General features: G+C 46.6%; 2 protein-coding genes and 2 long non-coding RNA genes across 5 annotated transcripts in view; 1 reads left to right on the top strand and 3 right to left on the bottom strand.

Moving 5' to 3' along the window:
• Positions 1 to 21,757, bottom strand: part of LOC135811810 (transmembrane channel-like protein 7) — an 80,541-nt gene that overhangs the window by 58,585 nt on the left and 199 nt on the right. The gene's annotated exons all lie outside the window — the stretch shown is intronic.
• On the top strand, positions 1,089 to 2,965 carry LOC135811807 (uncharacterized). The gene is made up of 3 exons (XR_010552694.1): positions 1,089 to 1,369; positions 1,462 to 1,628; positions 2,512 to 2,965. It is a non-coding gene; the product is annotated as an uncharacterized LOC135811807 (long non-coding RNA).
• Positions 3,470 to 4,174, bottom strand: LOC135811808 (uncharacterized). The gene is made up of 2 exons (XR_010552695.1): positions 3,992 to 4,174; positions 3,470 to 3,614 (listed from the first exon to the last, which is right to left on the bottom strand). It is a non-coding gene; the product is annotated as an uncharacterized LOC135811808 (long non-coding RNA).
• LOC135811811 (protein kinase C, brain isozyme-like) lies at positions 7,147 to 21,757 on the bottom strand. The gene is made up of 4 exons (XM_065325057.1): positions 21,563 to 21,757; positions 14,418 to 14,525; positions 9,594 to 9,734; positions 7,147 to 8,246 (listed from the first exon to the last, which is right to left on the bottom strand). The coding sequence occupies exons 1-4, from the start codon at positions 21,572 to 21,574 to the stop codon at positions 7,896 to 7,898; spliced, it is 612 nt and encodes a 203-aa protein (XP_065181129.1). The 5' UTR covers positions 21,575 to 21,757; the 3' UTR covers positions 7,147 to 7,895.

Below are 21,757 nucleotides of genomic sequence, written 5' to 3'. Positions count from 1 at the left end.
TGTCCATCCTCAATAGCACGTTCAAGCAAATACGTCTGAAACACAGTAGCGACAACCCGACAGCGGCGACACGCCGTCTTCTCCGAATGAGCTTCTACCGTTCTAATTCAGATTCCCCAAAAATGTCAAAATAAATAATAGATTTCCACCAAGCTCGCTAGAATCTTGCGAACCGTCAACATGCAGGCATTTCAAGTGTTCGAGAGTGCGTAGATTCTGCTCAGCGGCTCAAGAACATTCGCCAAGCGAAAAAAAGTCGATGAGAAAGATGTAATGGTGGACGAAATTACGAAAATCGGAAGAAGGTATTCGACCCAGTTCGACTATCCTGGACTGGATTGGCAACGTTACGTCCAACAATCGGATTCGTATTCTATGGGGTCTCATGAGCTAGTGTGCCAAAGGGCGTTTAGTTGGAGCTTCAGTGCATCACCTTCGCCGAAAGAGGCCCTTTCTGAGATTTGGCCGATGGACTATAGTAATGTAAGAAACGGGGGTGTGACTTTGGTAATTCCAAGGAGAATGTACGCACTGCCATTCCACAACGAAGACGAAACTACGAGCTCAAAAACACTCCGATTTTCAAACAAACGACGCAGGAAAGAAGACATGGCCGCAGTATTCCCGTGTGGTCTTCAAAACACCTAATTTTACTTCGATAGCGGCTGGTTCAGGGCAAATTCAGGCCCAATTCGACAGCGTCGTACCGCTCAGATTCGCCCAAAACACGAGGAAATGTACGGTAGATACAAATACGTACGCATTTTGCGTACGGGGACGACTGGCCAGAGTTCATGCACTGCAAACACCCGTGCCTTACGCCTTGGCGACTCCGCGACGAGATGCAACCAACTGCTGCTACCGGTAGCCCAATCCGAGACAGTCAGTAGATCTATCCAGAGTGTCCTTATCCCAACACTACAAGTACAAGTCAACGGAAAGTTCTCAATGATGGGGCTGTTAAGTGATGACGTCACAGTTCCTTCGATACGCATAGCAACGATCCCACTGGGGACAAACAAAAGTAGCGTCGTCTCCACCGAACCAGTTGTCAGTGGCAACATATAGGAATCGTGTACATTTCTTCGTTTCTTCTTTGCTGTTTTCAGTGAGTGTTTTGTTTTCTCTTTGTCCTTGATCTCGAGGGCGTTGTCGTGCTCATTACCTTACTGAGACGTCTCTTGTGACTGTAGCCAGTGTCACGGAGGATTTTATTGGCGTGACGAGGTAGATCGCCGAGATCGAGCGTGAAAAACGCTCTGCATTAGTAGCTCCTGTAGAATGTCTTCTGGGATGGCGTATCCATGGTCAACAAAGCCAAGGTGCAAGACAGCATAAGAGATCGTGTAAACGATGTGAACTCCAAAAGGTAAGCTCCTGAACAAGTGGAAAGATATGTGTATTTACAAACTCTCTCTTCATCCATCGATTGCCGCTATGCATTGCATTTTGTCTTCACAGATAATCTGGACAAATAAATTATTATTGTAACTGGAGAGTGCAATCGTGCTTGGGACCCATCCCAATGTCATCACATGGCTGTGGTGACTAGTGTATACCTGGGAGAATTTTTCCTCAACTGAGACGGAGTGTAGATGGATGGATTATGAGAAATGCGAAGATGTGGAGTAAGTTGTGTCGAAGAAATGTGTAATAAAATAAAATTTACTTTACACTCAAACATACACTGTACATGTACATGTAACATCATGATAATGATTCCATCTTCATTATCTCCGCAACAGGTACGCCATACGCACCGAATACATGGTGTGTGTGCACGTGCGCGCTTGCGTGCGCGCGTACATGCACACACTCTCATGCGTGGCCGAGTTGGCCAGATGAACAGACCACGCATTTGCACGAGGTGTCCGTCATGTCATTGGAGTGCTGTACTTTATGACTCAGGGGCGTAGGAGGGGTTTTGGAAGTGGTACGACCGAAGGTCGGTGCGGCGGAAGGCCGTGTTGGAGGGGGTCCGGCCCCCCCCCCCCCGGGAAAATTTTGTAAAAAGGACACAAAATCCTGCGTTCTGGGAACTTCTGGCGCAGTGTGCAGTCGAGTCGAGTACAGTACTCAGTACGACTGCAGATGCATAACAGATCTACGAGTCTAGAAAAAGGTCTGATGCGCATATGCAAATATCGATGGATCCTGATTTTTTATTACGGTTTTGCACGTTCCAGACGGACCACACTTTTCGAAAAGTGGTGCGGCCATGGTCGTACCAGTCGTAGCGGGTGCTACGCCCCTGTGACTTTATTCCAAAATAGTATGTCGTGCCCCTGTCAAATGGAGTTTGTGTCTATGCTCAGCGGGTATCGGGCCATGACGCCACACTGCAGTCAGCGCTGGAATTAAAATAGCACTTCATGGATTATTTTAACTAATTTCCTTTGCGTTTACTTTGTTGAGCCCGTGGTTTCATTTCTGTGTTCTGTTATGATTGGCCTCTGGAAATAATCGGAGTGGATGTCATTTTTTGTCATACGTGTGTGCCTTGTGCAACAGGTTCAAGGCTAGATGCACTTCACATTCGGCGTGGGATCTCGGCGTCTCGGACCTGATAACGTCTTGGTTGGATGGGTGATCAAGGATGATACTACTCGGCACACCAATGTACATGTCAATGTAGTTTTTACTTTTTCAGAGCTGCACTATTTACGTCTTGATGCTTACTTCGGTGCTAGTGTCGTGTCCGTGTGTTGCTACAATGTCATTATCTGTATTGTATTCCGTCTGCTTATACATGTGTCTTTATGAAGTGTTTGCCGTGGCGGCGATGTGTCTTGTCGATCAATAGTGTTGTGAAACCTATCACTATTCATGCTTTGCTGGCTACTTGCTCGCTCCGCGCCGTGCACGCTACTAGGTCTTGTAGTATATAGCTCGATGCTTTGCATCGATCGCTGGTTGTTGTTGTTCTTGTTGCTTCTCTGTTGTTTGAGCTTGGTCCTAGAGTGAAGCTTTGGTCTTCTTGTGTGGTGAGGGTGAGGAATGGGTATCTGGACTCCTGGTATATTTCCGTAAAGAACCTGGAATTGTAGAATCCTGAGAGTATGTCTGGCCCACTCCCCGGTCATGACATTAGCGTGTTTCCCCCGGATTATTTCTATCATCCTGCGTGTTCTTGGGCTGAGCGAGCACATGCACGAGTGTGCAGCTATAACCCTGTGTATCTTTGGTTACACTTTGTTCTGCAATGCATGTACCTTGTAACAGTCTGTGCTTGCACTGCTTTGTGTGGCCTGCGTATTTCAGGACTATTCAGTGCATCAGACCCAGGTTGGTTTGGTTGCCGGATGATCTCTTGTTGCGTCGCTCTGTGTTTTGTATTAATCAATTTTTGGGCTTGAGAATTGAGCTGGTGTGTGGTTCCCAATATGAAAACATCATGCTGGTGCTCTGTGTTTCGATTATCGACTGTCCGAGCAGTCACGATTCATTACCAGAACGGTCAATACTGTAGTCTCTTCACGTGTTTGTGTTTTCGCCGGGGGAATTAGCGGTGACGTTGCACATAGAACGGCAGTGTTGCATCACTGGACGACCCTGCCTTTGCATCTGACTTCATTTCCCCAGGATCTGGTGCAGATACATCAGACAGTCACTTCCTGTAAACACGCAAACAGCAAAAGAAGAGATCCCGCAAATCAGGAAAAACCATTGCGGAAAATATCGAGTAGATCATACACCATTCAATAATCTGGAGTAATTAGAGTGAGACAAACACTTCAAACAGTGCTCTCTCTCTCTCTCTCCATCCTTCCAAAATACCCTGTAACAATTCCCTGGAATTATTTTATTTTATATTCTCAGGACATCATTCTGAACAACTTCTTCCATGGGTCTTCAATCACCACGGAGGGCGAGAATACAGCTAAGTCATGCAGTCTACGGGAGGTGCGGGCTGTCATGGATATAGAGGCTGATATTGTGCCAGCGTGAGGGCAGAGACAGAAAGAAGACACTGATTTCTTGAACAACTCACCTACATATAATCGAATCCACAGGGAGCGCTCGTACTTTGATCCATCAGGAGGCGAAGAATCTTCAAAGCACTCTCAAACACGGAGTTTTACAGTGGGCAGCCAATTTCACAGCCATTATGAAGGCCCTCGACGACTACAGGAGATTTGTAGAGGAAAGAACAAGGAGTAAAGAGCGACAACAATCGCTTGACGAAAAGGCAAAGAAAAACTGCTCTCTCTCCAGTCATTTAGATGCTGTTGCCCTTCACAACTGGTTCCATCCAGAGGACGCGACTTTTGTTTGTCCCCAGTGCTCTCCGTTGCTATGTGTATCGAAGGGGCCGTGACGTCACACTTAACAGCCCCATTATGTCCAGCTGAGCAAACAGGAGCCGTTCAAACGAATCCGTCAGAAAAAATCAGAAGGAAAAGCTGCGGAAATCACTGTTTCTGGCTATCGAGCCTGTCCCCGGTTTTGCAGTCACTCTTTAGCCTTGGCATGGAGTCGAGTGGGAACATTTTGGACCGGTCGCACATATATTCGGACGCAGCCGGAAATGCGAATCCGCCCTGCTGTTCAACTCTGGGCTTGAAACCAGGACTTCGATTCAGACCATCTACTGTACAATCATGATAAATTCTTTATCATTGACCGGGGTTGGGAAAGGTGGCCTCTGCCCTCTGGTCGACTCCATCGAAGACGTTTGAGGTTATCGAGCCCTTTGCGGAGCTTGTCCTAAGTAAATGGTCGGCTGTTCGGTGACCTTCAAACGTCAAGTGTAGATCTACCAGTCTTCGTGACCTGATTGCACAGTCTCGACGCTCGCATCATTTGCGTTCTTGGACACGTATAAACAGTTCAGAGTAGAGCCTACACGCTCTCTTCCATTGACACTGCAATAGTTCAACTCATATCACAATAATCATTCCGACGTTTTGGCAAATATTAATTGCCTTCATCAGGTTCACGAACCTGATGAAGGCAATTTGCCGAAACATTGGAATGATTATTGGAAGGTTCAAGGTTATGAAAAGACCAAAGAGGGGAAGTTGGAGTTGGAAGGCTGTCGGTTAAACGCTACGGAGATGTGTTGAAGCTAGGTGTCAGGACGTCGAATGTCTCAGTACTCTTGTCAGTTTTGTGCTTGGTTATTGCACTTTCTGACTGTATATAGTATCCAGTTACAGTGATGGAGAGTTACTCTTAACTCGTATCCATATGTTCTTTTCTTTTCTACATTGAACAGTCAGACGTGCACAATTTAGCACAAAACTGACAAGGAGTACTGAGACATTCCAGGGCATGAAAGACAGCTTGAGCGCTGCTCGATAGCGCTAAAGGCCACCAACTAAACCATAATCTTGAACAATTTAGCACACAATTGACAAGGCGTGCTGACACATTAGAGAGGTTAAGGGCGTGTTCGAATTGTCTTCATCAACATTGCTGTTTAATTTTTAAAGGAGATTAGTTGAAGTGTCCCAATAGAACGGTTTCTATCATTTTAGAGTTTTTCAGTGGAATTGTCATGGCGATAATGACATCCGATCGGATCGACAATCTCGACGCACACATGACGTAGCTATTCCAAACTCTTCGCAACTAATTCACCTCTCCCATCGGATGAGGTTGTGGAATTTCGAGGAGTTTCGTTTTCTGAAGAGGCCAATGAGGCACCTCTTCAGAAAAACGAAACTCCTCGAAAAGTCAAAGAGTGACAATTCCAACGCACCCTATTAAAGATGCACGTTATTTCTGACATGACGCGAAAGTTCAGCTCGCGTTATTTGACTCGCGCGTCGAAAAACAACGCGAGTGACCTGCAGCTCACGTCGAAATTTGGAGTTTTACGCCAAATTTGACGTGAAATTGCGCGTCACGTCGAAAATAACGCGCATCTTAATAGAGAGGTTAATAATACATGTATGTTCACGTCAAATTTGGAGTTAAACTCCAAATTTCGATGTGAGCAGCAGGTAACTCGCGTTGTTTTTCGATGACGCGAGCCAAATATCGCGAGCCGAACTTTTGCGTCACATCACTGTCATCATAAATAACGCGCATCTTAATTTAACCTCTCTATTGTATTCTCTGTCAGTCACGCATAACTCACATCCTGCCTGCCACAGCCTGCTTTGCACAATATTACGTAAAATTACTAGCTCTCCAATTGCATTTTGGCTACGGCCACAGCGAGAATTTAAACAAAATACAGATTAAAATAATTATTTGCACATGACACATCCGCTCTGCCCTATAGCTATGCCTACCCTGGATCTCACTGGCCACGCAAACAGAGCAGTAAGTTGTTTGCTGGGCTTGACACCGTACTGGCAAGGAGTTTACAATACAGTAAAACCTGTAACTAAGTCCGTGGTCGGTGGAGTCCCTGGACCTGGTACGTCACCATCATGCACCGCTGCCCAGTGCAGCCCCTACTCAGTAGCTAGCTGTTTGTTTTTGTAATCATAATTATTATTAATTTACGAGTTGGGTTTGTGAATAATAGTAAAAAAACATTAACAACAACAAAAACATTGCTAGCGACCAGCCTGGTACTGTGGTAGTGGTACAGTGTGTACAGCTACAGACCACTTCGCCAGGCTCGGACACGGTCACACGGTCTCACATTCATACATGTACATGTACATGGCTGTGCGGCGCAAACCTCTAACTACTACTACTACAGTACTAGAGAGGCAAGAGGTACACAAAAGGAAGTAAACAGGGCTGTTTAACTAAGGACCACTAATGACCGGTTTCTCTGGCCCCAAGGGGTGGTCGTTACTCGTTAGGCCATGGTAAAAATTATCTTTGATTCTCAAGTACGCGCGCACCGATTTTTGGCGGCGCACCGACGATTTTTTTAAATATTTCTATGCATGCATATGCGCGCATGAAAACGGTCAAAGCGAAAGGCATGAATCAGGGAGTAGTAGAATACCGGTGTTTTCTACTCCCTGACCTGAATATACATGTATGAACACGTGACCATGTACATGTACATTATGTGTGACCCTATCTTTGGAAATAAAAAAATTGTGGGAAATAAAATAAAAAATCGCTCGCTCGCACCGATGTTCACAGGCTCATGACCTGAGAATCAACTTTGTTTTTTTACCATGGCCTTAGTTACAGGTTATACTCTACTACAGTATGACACCACAATACAAGTGCAGAGCAAGGAATTTTGAAATGGAAGCACTGAAAGAATTTTTTTAAACAATTTAACAGCATTGAAGATAACCACAGAACCGCAACCAGAACAATTCATTTGACCTGCAAAATCGTTTATGAGGAGATCTCAAGTTGACAGCTAACGGCAATTCATCACCGGTGTACCACGGCATGCAAGGCGTCAGAAATTCCTTGTAGGACACGCCGACGTCATGAAAACAAAAAACAAAAACAAAACGAAAGATGCAATGCTCCGCAGTGCTAGCAGTGTGTTCCAAATAAAAATCGGCACTAGGAATTCCGATGCAGGCAACTTCAGGAAAGGGCGTGTCGCGGCAATAGTAGGTGTAGCCGAAGCAGCGACATGCCGAGCAAAATCATTAACCGGAGCACTTCAAATGCTGCCATGACAACAGCCAGTACACATAATACCGTGCCAACAGGCAGTACAATGGATACCAGCAGCTAGTACAAATATTACAATGACAACAGCTAGTACTAATCTAATGATAAGTTACTACTACTACTGGCAGTAAGCACACCAGTGGGAAATTGAGCAATATAATAATAGGAGTGGAGCGGCTAGTCGGAACCGACTGCAAATGCATGATGTCCCAGGAAATGGTTCTTGAAGCGATGCGCGCGCGGAGGAATGTACCCTCACACGCCAGCACAGAGTCACACGAACATGGCAGGCATTGTATGATATACATGGCCGTGAAACAGCAGCACGCCAGGCCAACGCCCTAGGTAGCAGCAGCAGCAGCAGTAGCGTTGGCAGCAGTGGCGTCGGTGGTGTTGGAGGCGGCGGCGCCACTCTCCTCCCTGAGCGGCTCCAGGGGGCTGGTGGGCGAGAACGCCTGGTCCGAGTCGCTGCCGGAAATGCGGCGGGTGATCGCTGCAACGACGGTGTCGCCACTGCGGCCGCGCGCCTCCTGCTCCTGCTCCTCGTCGAAGAAGTCCAGGTTGACGTACGTGAAGCCGAAGAACTCCGTCTGCTTGAGCTGATTGATGACGGTCGTGTCGCATGGTGTGTTCTTCGTCGTCAGCGTCGAGATGAACTCCTTGTCAAAGTTGTCCACGCCCTTTGGGCTTTTCTGCAGATCCACAATAGAACAACATACTCGGTTCATGTGTGATGTCTAACTACAGCACAGCTCAATGAAATCCAGTCGCGTCACTCAAGTACAGTCAGACCTCGCTTATCCGGTCCTCGTTTATCCGGATCCCTCGCCATCCGGTAGAAAATTGCTGGTTACCGATTTACAGCATAATTCTGCCATGCATACATACAGTATGTGTGTTCGATTATCCGGTTCCCTCGCCTATCCGGATATTTTTCTGGAAAGCAGACGTGTGCGGTTATGCGAGGTCTGACTGTACCCGCCCGGCGTTGCGCAGCCCGAGACCTGCGAACACTGGGCTGCGGAATGACGCAAGGCGCAAACTTGAGTGACACCGCGACTCATTGAGCAGCACTGTAGAGTGTTGTGCTCGCTGAAATCCGACCCAAAGACCAGAAAACAGACGCCCTGGACCAGTTTCGATTACAGCACTGCACGTGTACATGTGTACGTCCAGCCGCATTCGTACGTCTCCCAGCTAGGGCATCAAGGGCCCCGCAATTAAGTTGGTGGCACCAAATGTGCACTTCGGGTCGGATCTCACCGAGCACAACTGTTAGCTTGATGTGTTCCTGAACACGTCAGGTGATGCGGCCGCGAATCCGGCTAACTTTTTTTTTCCTTTTTCAACTGTACAAGCAGACTGCCTCTGGAAGCAGTTTGCCCCTTGCACGCACGCATCACATTCATTGTGCCAACAAAGAAGTTGTATGTCTCGCCGGCGGAGCGCTGCGAGATAGGCGAGAAATGATTTCTCGCGAAATATTTTCAGCTGCAAATATGGCATCTGGTGTGTTCTTTATTGTCGCTTCTTTTCCTGACTTCTTCAGTCAGTTTTGAGTGCCAACAAAGAAGCTCTCACACATCCACAAGTACATGTACTACAGTACATACATACGCAACGGGAGTGGCAATTCGGTCAGCTGTGGGAAAGAGCACCCGTGGCAGAGGGCCTCCACACACACACCAAACAACATGGAGAATGATTTTCGCTGAACTTTTTGGTAAAACCGTGAAACTCTGACCAATGCAGGTGCTACTGTTAATAAATATGAAAATCAATACACCTTGTGTCCCGCGGCGGGATACGACCAGGACTGATTTCTTTACAACGAGCATGCACGTTACAATACAGATGAGAGGGAGAGAGAGAGAGAGAGAGAGAGAGTGTGAGAGAGAGGGAGAGAGAGAATACAGAGAGAGGGAGAGAGGGAGACAATACAGAGAGAGACACTACGGACAGAGACAACACAGAGAGAGACAATACGGAGAAAGACAATGCTGGGACAACCACTTTACACCTCGCTAGCAGCACCATACCGTGACAGGTTTGAACGGCGGCGGCATCTCTCTGCTCATCAGCTTAGTCCAGTCCATCGTGTGGTAGAACGGGTGGCTCTTGATGTCGTCCTGACCATTCATGCCCGCACCCAGGCGAGCCTTCGGGTTCTTCTTCATGAACTATAATTCACAGGCACACCACCATCACTATAACTAATGAACAGAGCTACAGTAAAACCTGTCAAGGAGACCACTCGATAAGGCAACCACCTGTCCTGGAGGACCACTACAACCAGGACTAAGGGGTGTTATTTCCAGTCAAATGACCCTGGATACGGAGACAATCTGTACATGGGGACCGCATTTTGAAGGTCCCTCGTGTGGTCGGCTTACATGATAATGTACAGTATTGTCGGGCGTCGAAGAAGGGCCAGGCTAGAATTTCACCAATTTTTAAGAAAAGCGTAGGCTGGATTTTTTGCAGATAAGAACGGAAACCGTAAATATAAACTATAATGTACACTCAGACGTACAGCTCTGCATAAATGTACAGTCAACTTCGCGTATGACGACACTCGGCGGGGCAAAAGAAAAGTGTCCTTATTCGCGAAGTGTCCTTATACCCGAAGTCCCATTGTGTATTACAGTTGGATGTGACTTTGCTCTGGGCATGGAAATTCTGTCGTTATTCGCGAATTGTCGTTATATCCGCAGTCGTTATTCGCGAATTGTCGTTATATCCGCAGTCGTTATTCGCGAATTGTCGTTATATCCGCAGTCGTTATTAGCGAATTGTCGTTATATCCGCAGTCGTTATTCGCGAATTGTCGTTATATCCGCAGTCGTTATTAGCGAATTGTCGTTATTCGCGAATTGTCGTTATATCCGCAGTCGTTATTCGCGAATCGTCGTTATATCCGCAGTCGTTATTAGCGAATTGTCGTTATATCCGCAGTCGTTATTCGCGAATTGTCGTTATATCCGCAGTCGTTATTAGCGAATTGTCGTTATATCCGCAGTCGTTATTCGCGAATTGTCGTTATATCCGCAGTCGTTATTCGCGAATTGTCGTTATATCCGCAGTCGTTATTCGCGAATTGTCGTTATATCCGCAGTCGTTATTCTCGAATTGTCGTTATATCCGCAGTCGTTATTAGCGAATTGTCGTTATATCCGCAGTCGTTATTAGCGAATTGTCGTTATATCCGCAGTCGTTATTAGCGAATTGTCGTTATATCCGCAGTCGTTATTCGCGAATTGTCGTTATATCCGCAGACGTTATTCGCGAATTGTCGTTATATCCGCAGTCGTTATTCGCGAATTGTCGTTATATCCGCAGTCGTTATTAGCGAATTGTCGTTATATCCGCAGTCGTTATTAGCGAATTGTCGTTATATCCGCAGTCATTATTAGCGAATTGTCGTTATATCCGCAGTCGTTATTCGCGAATTGTCGTTATATCCGCAGTCGTTATTCGCGAATTGTCGTTATATCCGCAGTCGTTATTCTCGAATTGTCGTTATATCCGCAGTCGTTATTAGCGAATTGTCGTTATATCCGCAGTCGTTATTAGCGAATTGTCGTTATATCCGCAGTCATTATTAGCGAATTGTCGTTATATCCGCAGTCGTTATTAGCGAATTGTCGTTATATCCGCAGTCGTTATTAGCGAATTGTCGTTATATCCGCAGTCATTATTAGCGAATTGTCGTTATATCCGCAGTCATTATTAGCGAATTGTCGTTATATCCGCAGTCGTTATTAGCGAATTGTCGTTATATCCGCAGTCGTTATTCGCGAATTGTCGTTATATCCGCAGTCGTTATTCGCGAATTGTCGTTATATCCGCAGTCGTTATTAGCGAATTGTCGTTATATCCGCAGTCGTTATTCGCGAATTGTCGTTATATCCGCAGTCATTATTAGCGAATTGTCGTTATATCCGCAGTCGTTATTCGCGAATTGTCGTTATATCCGCAGTCGTTATTCGCGAATTGTCGTTATATCCGCAGTCGTTATTCGCGAATTGTCGTTATATCCGCAGTCGTTATTAGCGAATTGTCGTTATATCCGCAGTCGTTATTAGCGAATTGTCGTTATATCCGCAGTCGTTATTCGCGAATTGTCGTTATATCCGCAGTCATTATTAGCGAATTGTCGTTATATCCGCAGTCGTTATTAGCGAATTGTCGTTATATCCGCAGTCGTTATTAGCGAATTGTCGTTATATCCGCAGTCATTATTAGCGAATTGTCGTTATATCCGCAGTCATTATTAGCGAATTGTCGTTATATCCGCAGTCGTTATTCGCGAATTGTCGTTATATCCGCAGTCGTTATTAGCGAATTGTCGTTATATCCGCAGTCGTTATTCGCGAATTGTCGTTATATCCGCAGTCATTATTAGCGAATTGTCGTTATATCCGCAGTCGTTATTAGCGAATTGTCGTTATATCCGCAGTCGTTATTAGCGAATTGTCGTTATATCCGCAGTCATTATTAGCGAATTGTCGTTATATCCGCAGTCATTATTAGCGAATTGTCGTTATATCCGCAGTCGTTATTCGCGAATTGTCGTTATATCCGCAGTCGTTATTCGCGAATTGTCGTTATATTTATTTATTCAACATCTCCTGGCCCGTCCGAAGACTGCCAATAAACATGAGAGGTCAGGTGATAGCCAACCACGGCAAGCTAAAAGGGAAAAAAAAGAAAAAGAAAGATGCTGTCAGAGAGGGAAAGGAGATAGGGAGAGAAAAAGAAAGGGAGGCACATTAATAATACATGGGATCACTTCGGATGAGACAGTGTGGAAAGCTGGACTGTGAATTTCCTGATATCCTGGCATGTCTTAATGCTAGTAGGCAGGTTAGACCAAAGGGAGTATGCTGAGAAGAAAGGGGATTTCAAAAACAGAGAGGAACTAGCTCGGGGCAGTGATAAGGCATTGCGTGTTGGTCTAGTGGTAACAAACCAGTTGTACTTGGCAATATGTTTCGGGACTTGGGCTAGGAAGATTTTTTGCACAAGGATACAAAGATGCTGCTGATGTCGGGCAAGAAGAGGGTGCGTGGAAGCAAGTTTATAAATATCCGCAGTCGTTATTCGCGAATTGTCGTTATATCCGCAGTCGTTATTCGCGAATTGTCGTTATATCCGCAGTCGTTATTAGCGAATTGTCGTTATATCCGCAGTCGTTATTCGCGAATTGTCGTTATATCCGCAGTCATTATTAGCGAATTGTCGTTATATCCGCAGTCGTTATTCGCGAATTGTCGTTATATCCGCAGTCGTTATTCGCGAATTGTCGTTATATCCGCAGTCGTTATTCGCGAATTGTCGTTATATCCGCAGTCGTTATTAGCGAATTGTCGTTATATCCGCAGTCGTTATTAGCGAATTGTCGTTATATCCGCAGTCGTTATTCGCGAATTGTCGTTATATCCGCAGTCATTATTAGCGAATTGTCGTTATATCCGCAGTCGTTATTAGCGAATTGTCGTTATATCCGCAGTCGTTATTAGCGAATTGTCGTTATATCCGCAGTCATTATTAGCGAATTGTCGTTATATCCGCAGTCATTATTAGCGAATTGTCGTTATATCCGCAGTCGTTATTCGCGAATTGTCGTTATATCCGCAGTCGTTATTAGCGAATTGTCGTTATATCCGCAGTCATTATTAGCGAATTGTCGTTATATCCGCAGTCATTATTAGCGAATTGTCGTTATATCCGCAGTCGTTATTCGCGAATTGTCGTTATATCCGCAGTCGTTATTCGCGAATTGTCGTTATATCCGCAGTCGTTATTAGCGAATTGTCGTTATATCCGCAGTCGTTATTCGCGAATTGTCGTTATATCCGCAGTCATTATTAGCGAATTGTCGTTATATCCGCAGTCGTTATTAGCGAATTGTCGTTATATCCGCAGTCGTTATTAGCGAATTGTCGTTATATCCGCAGTCATTATTAGCGAATTGTCGTTATATCCGCAGTCATTATTAGCGAATTGTCGTTATATCCGCAGTCGTTATTCGCGAATTGTCGTTATATCCGCAGTCGTTATTAGCGAATTGTCGTTATATCCGCAGTCGTTATTCGCGAATTGTCGTTATATCCGCAGTCATTATTAGCGAATTGTCGTTATATCCGCAGTCGTTATTAGCGAATTGTCGTTATATCCGCAGTCGTTATTAGCGAATTGTCGTTATATCCGCAGTCATTATTAGCGAATTGTCGTTATATCCGCAGTCATTATTAGCGAATTGTCGTTATATCCGCAGTCGTTATTCGCGAATTGTCGTTATATCCGCAGTCGTTATTCGCGAATTGTCGTTATATCCGCAGTCATTATTAGCGAATTGTCGTTATATCCGCAGTCGTTATTAGCGAAGTTGACTGTACATGTAAGACGACCATCGAATAAGAACGAAACTTCTGTCACGCAAGTTCTGTGTTCGCTAAAAAAAAGAACTGGCAAAGCTAGAACCCTGACCCCCAGTTCTTTGGTGCCCGACAGTACCGTAAGCAAAAAAATTCTCAAACGGCAACCGTGCGTCCTTGCTGTTGCTGCGAGTGTTATGTCTGAAAACTAACACTGATCAGACCGCATAGCCAACACTACAGTACACTAGCAACAGTGAGCGTGTGTACTGGGAGTAAAAGGGGGTGGGGGCAGAGGTGACAGAGGCATAACACTTCAGTAGGATAACATAGGCACGTATCTGAACAAATATCGAAGCCAGCACAACCCGAACAAACATGGAAGCCAGCACAACCCGAACAAGACACGCAAATGTAAGAAGAATCACCAAAAAGCCACATCAACAAAGCTGGGCAACAGAATGTACCATCCGCATGCCTTACCTGCTCACAGATGGACTTGGCCTCCTCGGAGATGTGACGCGGGAAGATGATGTTGCCTTCGATGATCTTTCCCACAACCTCATCCTCATCGTCACCTTCGAACGGCGGCTGCACACAAGCACATGCACACACGCACACACACACGCGCACACACACACACACACACACACACACACACACACACACACACACAACTTGCCTTTAAGACTGCAGGTTGATACTTGTTGTACAGTAAAACCTGTCAACGGGCGACCCCTCTGATAAGGCGACCCCTCTGATAAGGCGATCACCTGTCCGGAGGACCACTACAACCAGGACCAAGGGATGTTATTTCCAGTCAAATGACCCTGGATAAGGAGACCACCTGGTAACAGAGACCAGGCTTTGAAGGTCCCTTGAGCGGTCGTTCTAGACAGGTTTGACCGTACTAGAGTGAGGTCACTTGAAGTCTGAATGAGCGGATCAAGTCAAGTTCTGGCTACTGAAATCCAACCCCTGGAGCGGTGCGCTCGCATTGCAAAGACCCAGCATGGGATTGTAACACTACGAAATAAGGAGACCGCTAGAATCGGTGCCCGCACTCGAGTACGAAACGCAGCGGTCGGATTTCAGTCGTCACCTCGGTATACGTGTGGCGGGCGCTGTGCAGCCCTAGCTAGCCCGGTGAACACTGGGTTGCGAAATGGTGCAGGGCACTAACTGGACGCATGCAATGGGACTTTGTCAAGCAGCGCTGTGCATTCGGGTTTTCACCAACGGCGTGAAGCACACTGATTGTAGTCGCCTCATCAGTCAGTGGAATATTAGTTAGAGGGAACATACAAATTGCATTTTCGAATTTGGACTTCACGGAGAGAATTTCCCAGGCCACCTGCCTTGTACTGCCCTTTACTCTGGCTTCTCTGGCTTTCAAGTGTTCAGTTGTGGAGAGAAATCAACAAAGAATAGAGCTGTATGAGGCAGGTGGCCTATCTTCCTAGTAGGGAACATACAAGAGTGCCAAAAAAATTGAATATTGAACGGTGACGTGTAGAATAAGACAGGACTGCCCCCCCCCCCCCCCACCCCGTCCCGGGCACACATTCAAAAGTCATCACTGCTAACTTTACGTCACGTGTACCGGTGGCCTCACAGAAAGTAGGACAACATGAATCAGCCATTCAGCCCAAGGGCTAGCGAAAACTTGGGTGCGTGGGTCACTGCATGCTGAGCTGAGAAAAAAGCACTTGAAGTTGCACGTTTGTGTTTGGGACTGTCAGACCTCAACAACCAACAAAACTGATTGTTACTTTGGTATTACTGGCAGTGTTTGACTCATTTTTTTTTTTTTTAATGATTTCTGAAGCTTGCAGGCATGTGGTGCACCCGGTAAAGAATCCAATTTCAAGATTTGAGGCTAAGCACCCTTTCCGCGTGCTCTGGCTAAGCTACAGTGGAATCGGCTGCTGCAATGCTAAACTCCCCAATGGACGCATGATGCACATCATCATCATCATCATCATCAGGGGCGTCATAAGGCAGTGTGGAGTGGTATGACCGGGAGTCGGGGCCGTCCCCGGGGGAAAAATGTTGAATTTTTCGTCCAACAGGCAGTGCTCTCTTTTTTGCTTTCTGGATGAATTGCGCGGACCATCCTGGACGTTTGCGGTTAAGTGAGGTCTGACTGTACAAGCAGACCATTTAGTCAGTGAATAGTTTCGCCCAGCTCCAAAAGAAATGGAATCTGAAAATTTCGCCCACGGACTATAATGTTTTTGGAAAAGGTCGACAGATCGACGTTAGTCCAGTGTCTAATTTAGTATGAAAACTCGATATACAAAAATGGACTAAAATTCAATTCCTGACAAATATGTCTGCTTTTAGGGTATCTCATACAGTATCTGATATAGCATCTGACACAGTCTCCAGTCTCCGCAAGGTTGGACTGCCGCCAATTGGGGGCGGTATGCAAACATCTTATCTAAACAACGTACAGGTGGATCGGCAGGCTTCAGTATGTAGCTAACGATCGCTGGGTTGGGCAAACATACTCTAGTCTACACCCCCGTGAGCACCGGCTCATATCACCAGAAATGGGCGTTACGTTGACATTTCACAGTGCCCAAAGTTAGATGATCAATTTAACTCATCTAACTAGGATGAGCCAGTTCAGAGACGACTCAAGCTTTGACTGCCCATGGACCTCCTGCAGGAGATCGCGGAGAGGGCTTTTCTCATGCACCTCAGGGAATCGTGGCTTCTACAGGACCGGAGGAAGCAGTTTTGGATTGGTCCGGCCATGCCACGGCCGTTCGTACCTTGTGTATGAGGTGGTGGGTACACATGACCTCCTCAGCAGTTAACACATGGTGGTCGCCAAAGAGTTGGTCCTGCCATGGCCTGACCAACCATGGCCTGACCAACCGGACCGGTTCTAGCCTAGGAAAACGGCAAAAGTACATAGTGCCTGAAACGAAGTGCGTTTTCGACCCAGGGGATTGGGAAGTTCTACATGTTCCATGCAACTCGTAATCGGGGTCAAGTCAAGGCGGCTGGCCCCAAATGCGGCCCAGATTGCGATGCCATGTACAGACATGCATAAATCGGCCCTGCCCTAGGGGGAACTGGGGGCCGCCTGGAAGCACAACACCAATTCAACTTTTTGCCCATGTTGTCTCCCTATGCCAGGGCTCCCAGGTACTGGGTTTCTGCCTTCTCAAACCAGAGCATTAGTGTGCTAGTAATCAATGCCAGCATGCAGTTGAGTGCAAATCAACTACAGCACAATAATTCAATAGGACATCGTCTTGTCATGATCTTAGATTTTGTTTGTGTTTGATAGCGAATATTATTATTATTGATAGGTACTGGGGGTCTCCATTTACGACGAGCATGGACGGTGCAAGTACCACTCCAGTTGTGATGGCTTGAAGCGGTGTACATGGTGTATGCGCTTCCGTCTGTGTCAACCACTGTGAGTTGTGTTACTCAGCAGGGACGCAACTCTTGCTGAACAGCGGACAATGGAACCACGTGCTCGCACAAGCGTCTTTACCCCGGCGACGTGTTTCCACGCTGTCAAACTAGTAATGGAAAAAACGGCGAAGGCGAGAAGGCAGGCAGTGTTCCGGTGTGCACTCGCATTATCAGCAGGTGACACGAACAGGTCGAGGAGTACCCAGACGCAACGACCAATGGACCGTATGCGTGTTAAAACAAAATGGCGTCACGATTTATTGAAAGTGGTATAGTTGGTGGAACGAGTGTTCAAACCCATTTGAACTTCATACTGTTCGTCTTCTTTTTGACATGCTCTCTTTCCATCGTCCTTAGCTTTTGTTTGTTGAGAGCTGTTTTGGCTTTCTCCTATACCTCTGGGGGATGCCAAGTGATGGTTTTGAGAGGCTGGTGATGGCTGTGAGCGAGAGTTTGCCGATCGGCGTCGTCCTCGCTATAGCGATGAAAATACTAGTTACTGCGCACCTGGCAGATATCACAACACGTCGGAGCGTCCAGGAGCAAAGGAATCTTGGGTTTTCACTGGAATCTAGTTCCACCAGCATCGTGTAGCCCACCGTCGGTGAATGGCGGTCCAGAAAGGTCGAAACTGGTCTTCTGCAGCATCTCGCAGTCCTGCGAGGCACACTGAATACGCCTGTCATGTATTCTACAAATAAAAATCACGAAGTAGTGGACTTTACAGTGATGAGTCTATCCTGTATGCTGCAAAAGACGCAGGAAATTTGACTGGTGTCCGTACACTGGACGCCAATATCATCCCAGTCTTCTCCTGCAGGATCTGTTTGACATTGACATACCGGTATGCAGTGGGTCGACATTGGCCTGGTTTGGCAGCTATCTGCCTGGGTGGATGTAGCAGGTTTGCATTGGCGCGTCGTCCAGTCCGACATTTTCTTGTAACTGTGGAGTACCGGCAGGGTCTGAGAGGTTGCTCGTGCTGTGAACACATCTCTACTGCCTGTCTCGTCCTGGAAGTGCCGTCTCGCCGCTTCCTTGCTCTACAGTCACGCCGTTATTTCGCTTTGTTTCGCGGTGCAGCTCAAAACCTGCCCAAACAACTGTGAGCTCGCAACATGGTATGGACAAATTGCACCACTCATGCTGGTTAACTAAAACCGGGATAGTCAAGTAAGCGAGTTCACTCCCTGGGCCATGGCAAGATCTGTTCAGCGCGGGCTATTCCAACCTCCAAGTGCATAGTCACCGATCGATCCATGCGATGGTGGTTGACCTACAAAGAGCCAAGTCTACGAGTACTACTATTGGATGCTGTCTACATGCAGTCAACAAAATCAAAGTACCTCAGTATGCCCCAGAACAGGGCATGTGCATCTATAGCATGACACAACAGGGGTTCTGGCGGCACCTGTCAAACAAGCAGTAGCGACTAGTGCCAGCTACCTATTGGAGGCTAGCCGCTACAGTCTGTCACTGGAGATAATTATTATGTTCACTGTTTAGACTGAGCACAATCAATGATGCCCAATCAATCTGCCCAATGTGTGTTCTGTTCCACCTAATTATAACGTCCCATCGCATCAACCCTACTACACGCACATGTCGTCACTCTAGCACGACTTGTGTTATTATTGTTTATTTTGATTCGCACGATAAATAGAGCACAATAAACGTTAACTTGACCGAAGGTTAAAGGCGACTGCAGATAGAGGAACACATCGAGGTACAGGTGCCGGCATCAATACAGTATCAGAGAGGTACGCAGAAAAAACTCTCGTAAGCCCAAGGGGAAGTGGTTGATGAGGGATGAATGTACTCTCCACGCTCGTCTACACTGTTCGTGGAAATGCACACATACATACAATAATATACAACATAGCAATAGCATGCACAGAACCGAACAATTTCATGTTCACACATGCAAGCACAGACCTGAACATTAGTACCAAAAGCCGATACAGACAATATCCCCATACACACAGACGCACACACACACAATGTCCCATGTATGCGCCCGTGGCGAGAAAAGCACGCAGATCTAAAAATGCACTGGATGTGAACCCACAGATTTTCTCTAATAGCAAATGATAGCGGATCTGATTCTGAATGAAACACACACACAATACAATTATTGAATGCCCATCCGCAGATGATGGCAGGTCCTGAAAGAACAGGCAGTGTTCCAGTGATGGGGAACAGAACTTCGAGTGGCGAGTGAGGTATACACACACACGTGCGTGCGCGGGCACACACCAAAGTATGAAGAAATAGAATCGACATCGTAGTATTCATTGGTTGGGGAATGGAAAGGAAAATAAAACATTGCTATAGGTTATTGTTGTAAGGACACTGGGAGCACAACAGAAAGGTAAGCAACTTGCTTTGAAGCAAAGAAAGTTATTATTCCACGGATCTCAGAAGGAAGGAACGTTCCAGAATGCTGCACTGGCAACAGGCGGCCTGCATGTGCGCGGCCCCTGCAGTCGGTCCAGCTGCCGGCCTTGCAGTGCTGAAAAGAATGTGCAGTACAGCATGTCACATAGTATCGCAGCCTGGACAAATAGACGCTGGGAAGTCCTAGTTATGTGCTCACCTACACCACGATGCACCAATCTTCTGAGCTACTTTGGCAACAATTTTGTCCACTTGAGACTCCCATGGGCTGAGCCAGTTGTTGAGGGCTGCATCAAGGTGGACGGCAATGACCGCTGATGGCAAGGCAATCCATGACACACAGTCACTAGGGCATCGTCAACATGGCGCTAAGGCTGGATGAATAAAATCAACCTTTAGGCTGCCGCTGGATTGACAACGAGGCCGCTGTCTCGAAGCTAGTCAGTCAGCCTGGTCACCGCCATTGACGAACCAGTCGCCACCGCCAGCAGTGGCGGTAGGTTGTGACAAGTATGGTGCAATATTGTCAGCAAATTCAGTACTCAGGATAAGATGAGTGACAAAGGGAACGTTGTGTTTGATAATATTGAAGTGAACAGGGATGATCACAAACCCTGCGCGTACTCCACCGTGAGTTACAAGAAAATTCCGGACTGGACGACGAGCAAACACCAACCTGCTACATCCAACCAGGCAGATACTATTACGATAGCTGCCAAACCAGGTCAATGCCGACCTACTGCATAATGTCAATGTCAAACAGATCCTGCAGGAGAAGACTGGGGTGTTGGCGTCCAGTCACTGAGTGTACAGACACCAGTCACATTTCCTGCGTCTTTGGCAGCATACAGGATAGACTCATCACTGTAAAGTCCACTACTTCGTGATTTTTATTTGTAGAATACATGACAGGCGTATTCAGTGTGCCTCGCAGGACTGCGAGATGCTGCAGAAGACCAGGTTCGAACTTTCTGGACCGCCATTCACCGACGGTGGGCTACACGATGCTGGAGGAACTAGATTCCAGTGAAAACCCAAGATTCCTTTGCTCCTGGACGCTCCGACGTGTTGTGATATCTGCCAGGTGCGCAGTAACTAGTATTTTCATCGCTATAGCGAGGACGACGCCGATCGGCAAAACTCTCGCTCACAGCCATCACCAGCCTCTCAAAACCATCACTTGGCATCCCCCAGAGGTATAGGAGAAAGCCAAAACAGCTCTCAACAAATAAAAGCTAAGGACGATGGAAAGGGAGCATGTCAAAAAGAAGACGAACAGTATGAAGTTCAAATGGGTTTGAACACTCGTTCCACCAACTATACCACTTTCAATAAATCGTGACGCCATTTTGTTTTAACATGAATATCGTGGATTATTAATTTTAGTATTTTTGATTTACTGATCAAGAGTTCTGTTTGTTCGAGTGTGTTTTGTTTACCACGCCGCTCACGGAACGTGAACAAGCGCTTCTGCGACAAACACTATAACTTTTCTGATCGCTTGGTCACAGCACGAACGAAGTAGGTAATTATTTTGTTGATTTAGAAATCGGAATACATCACATTATAGGAGGGATTACTGGTGACTTCAAAGTAGCGCAATCGAATTATCCCGACGTAGATACGACGAGCGCTCTCGCTGATGAGTAACATCAAGGCAGTCACGCACACACACACCCAGAAAATTAATTGCACCTAAAAGCCTAGTAAAAGGCTAAAAGCTAGAAAATCTAGAGCAGCTAGAAAAGCTCCTGGTTTCCCAGCGGACTCACCCGGAATCACACAGCACTCACCAGGATCGACATAGCCAGGACCCTGGCCGTTGTAGTCGTTGCGAATGTGCTCGTCCGCCACGCCGAAGTTCGCCATCTCGACGTCGTCTCTGACCATGCGATCGGAGCTCCGCTGACTCGGCGGGAACATGTTCGCCTGCCAGTCGCCTTGGTCTGTCATTCTTCCACTTCGCTAGTCAACAGTGTGCCCCTACC

Source organism: Sycon ciliatum, chromosome 3 (genome assembly GCF_964019385.1).
Source record: "Sycon ciliatum chromosome 3, ocSycCili1.1, whole genome shotgun sequence".
Classification (NCBI taxonomy): domain Eukaryota; kingdom Metazoa; phylum Porifera; class Calcarea; order Leucosolenida; family Sycettidae; genus Sycon; species Sycon ciliatum.
This window is presented reverse-complemented; position numbering and strand designations above follow the sequence as displayed.

Coding starts and splice junctions, on each gene's coding strand:
- LOC135811811 (XM_065325057.1), bottom strand. Junction 9,735..14,417: donor CCAAGTCCATCTGTGAGCAG/GTAAGGCATGCG, acceptor TGTGAATTATAG/TTCATGAAGAAGAACCCGAA. Junction 8,247..9,593: donor CGCCGTTCAAACCTGTCACG/GTATGGTGCTGC, acceptor GTGGATCTGCAG/AAAAGCCCAAAGGGCGTGGA.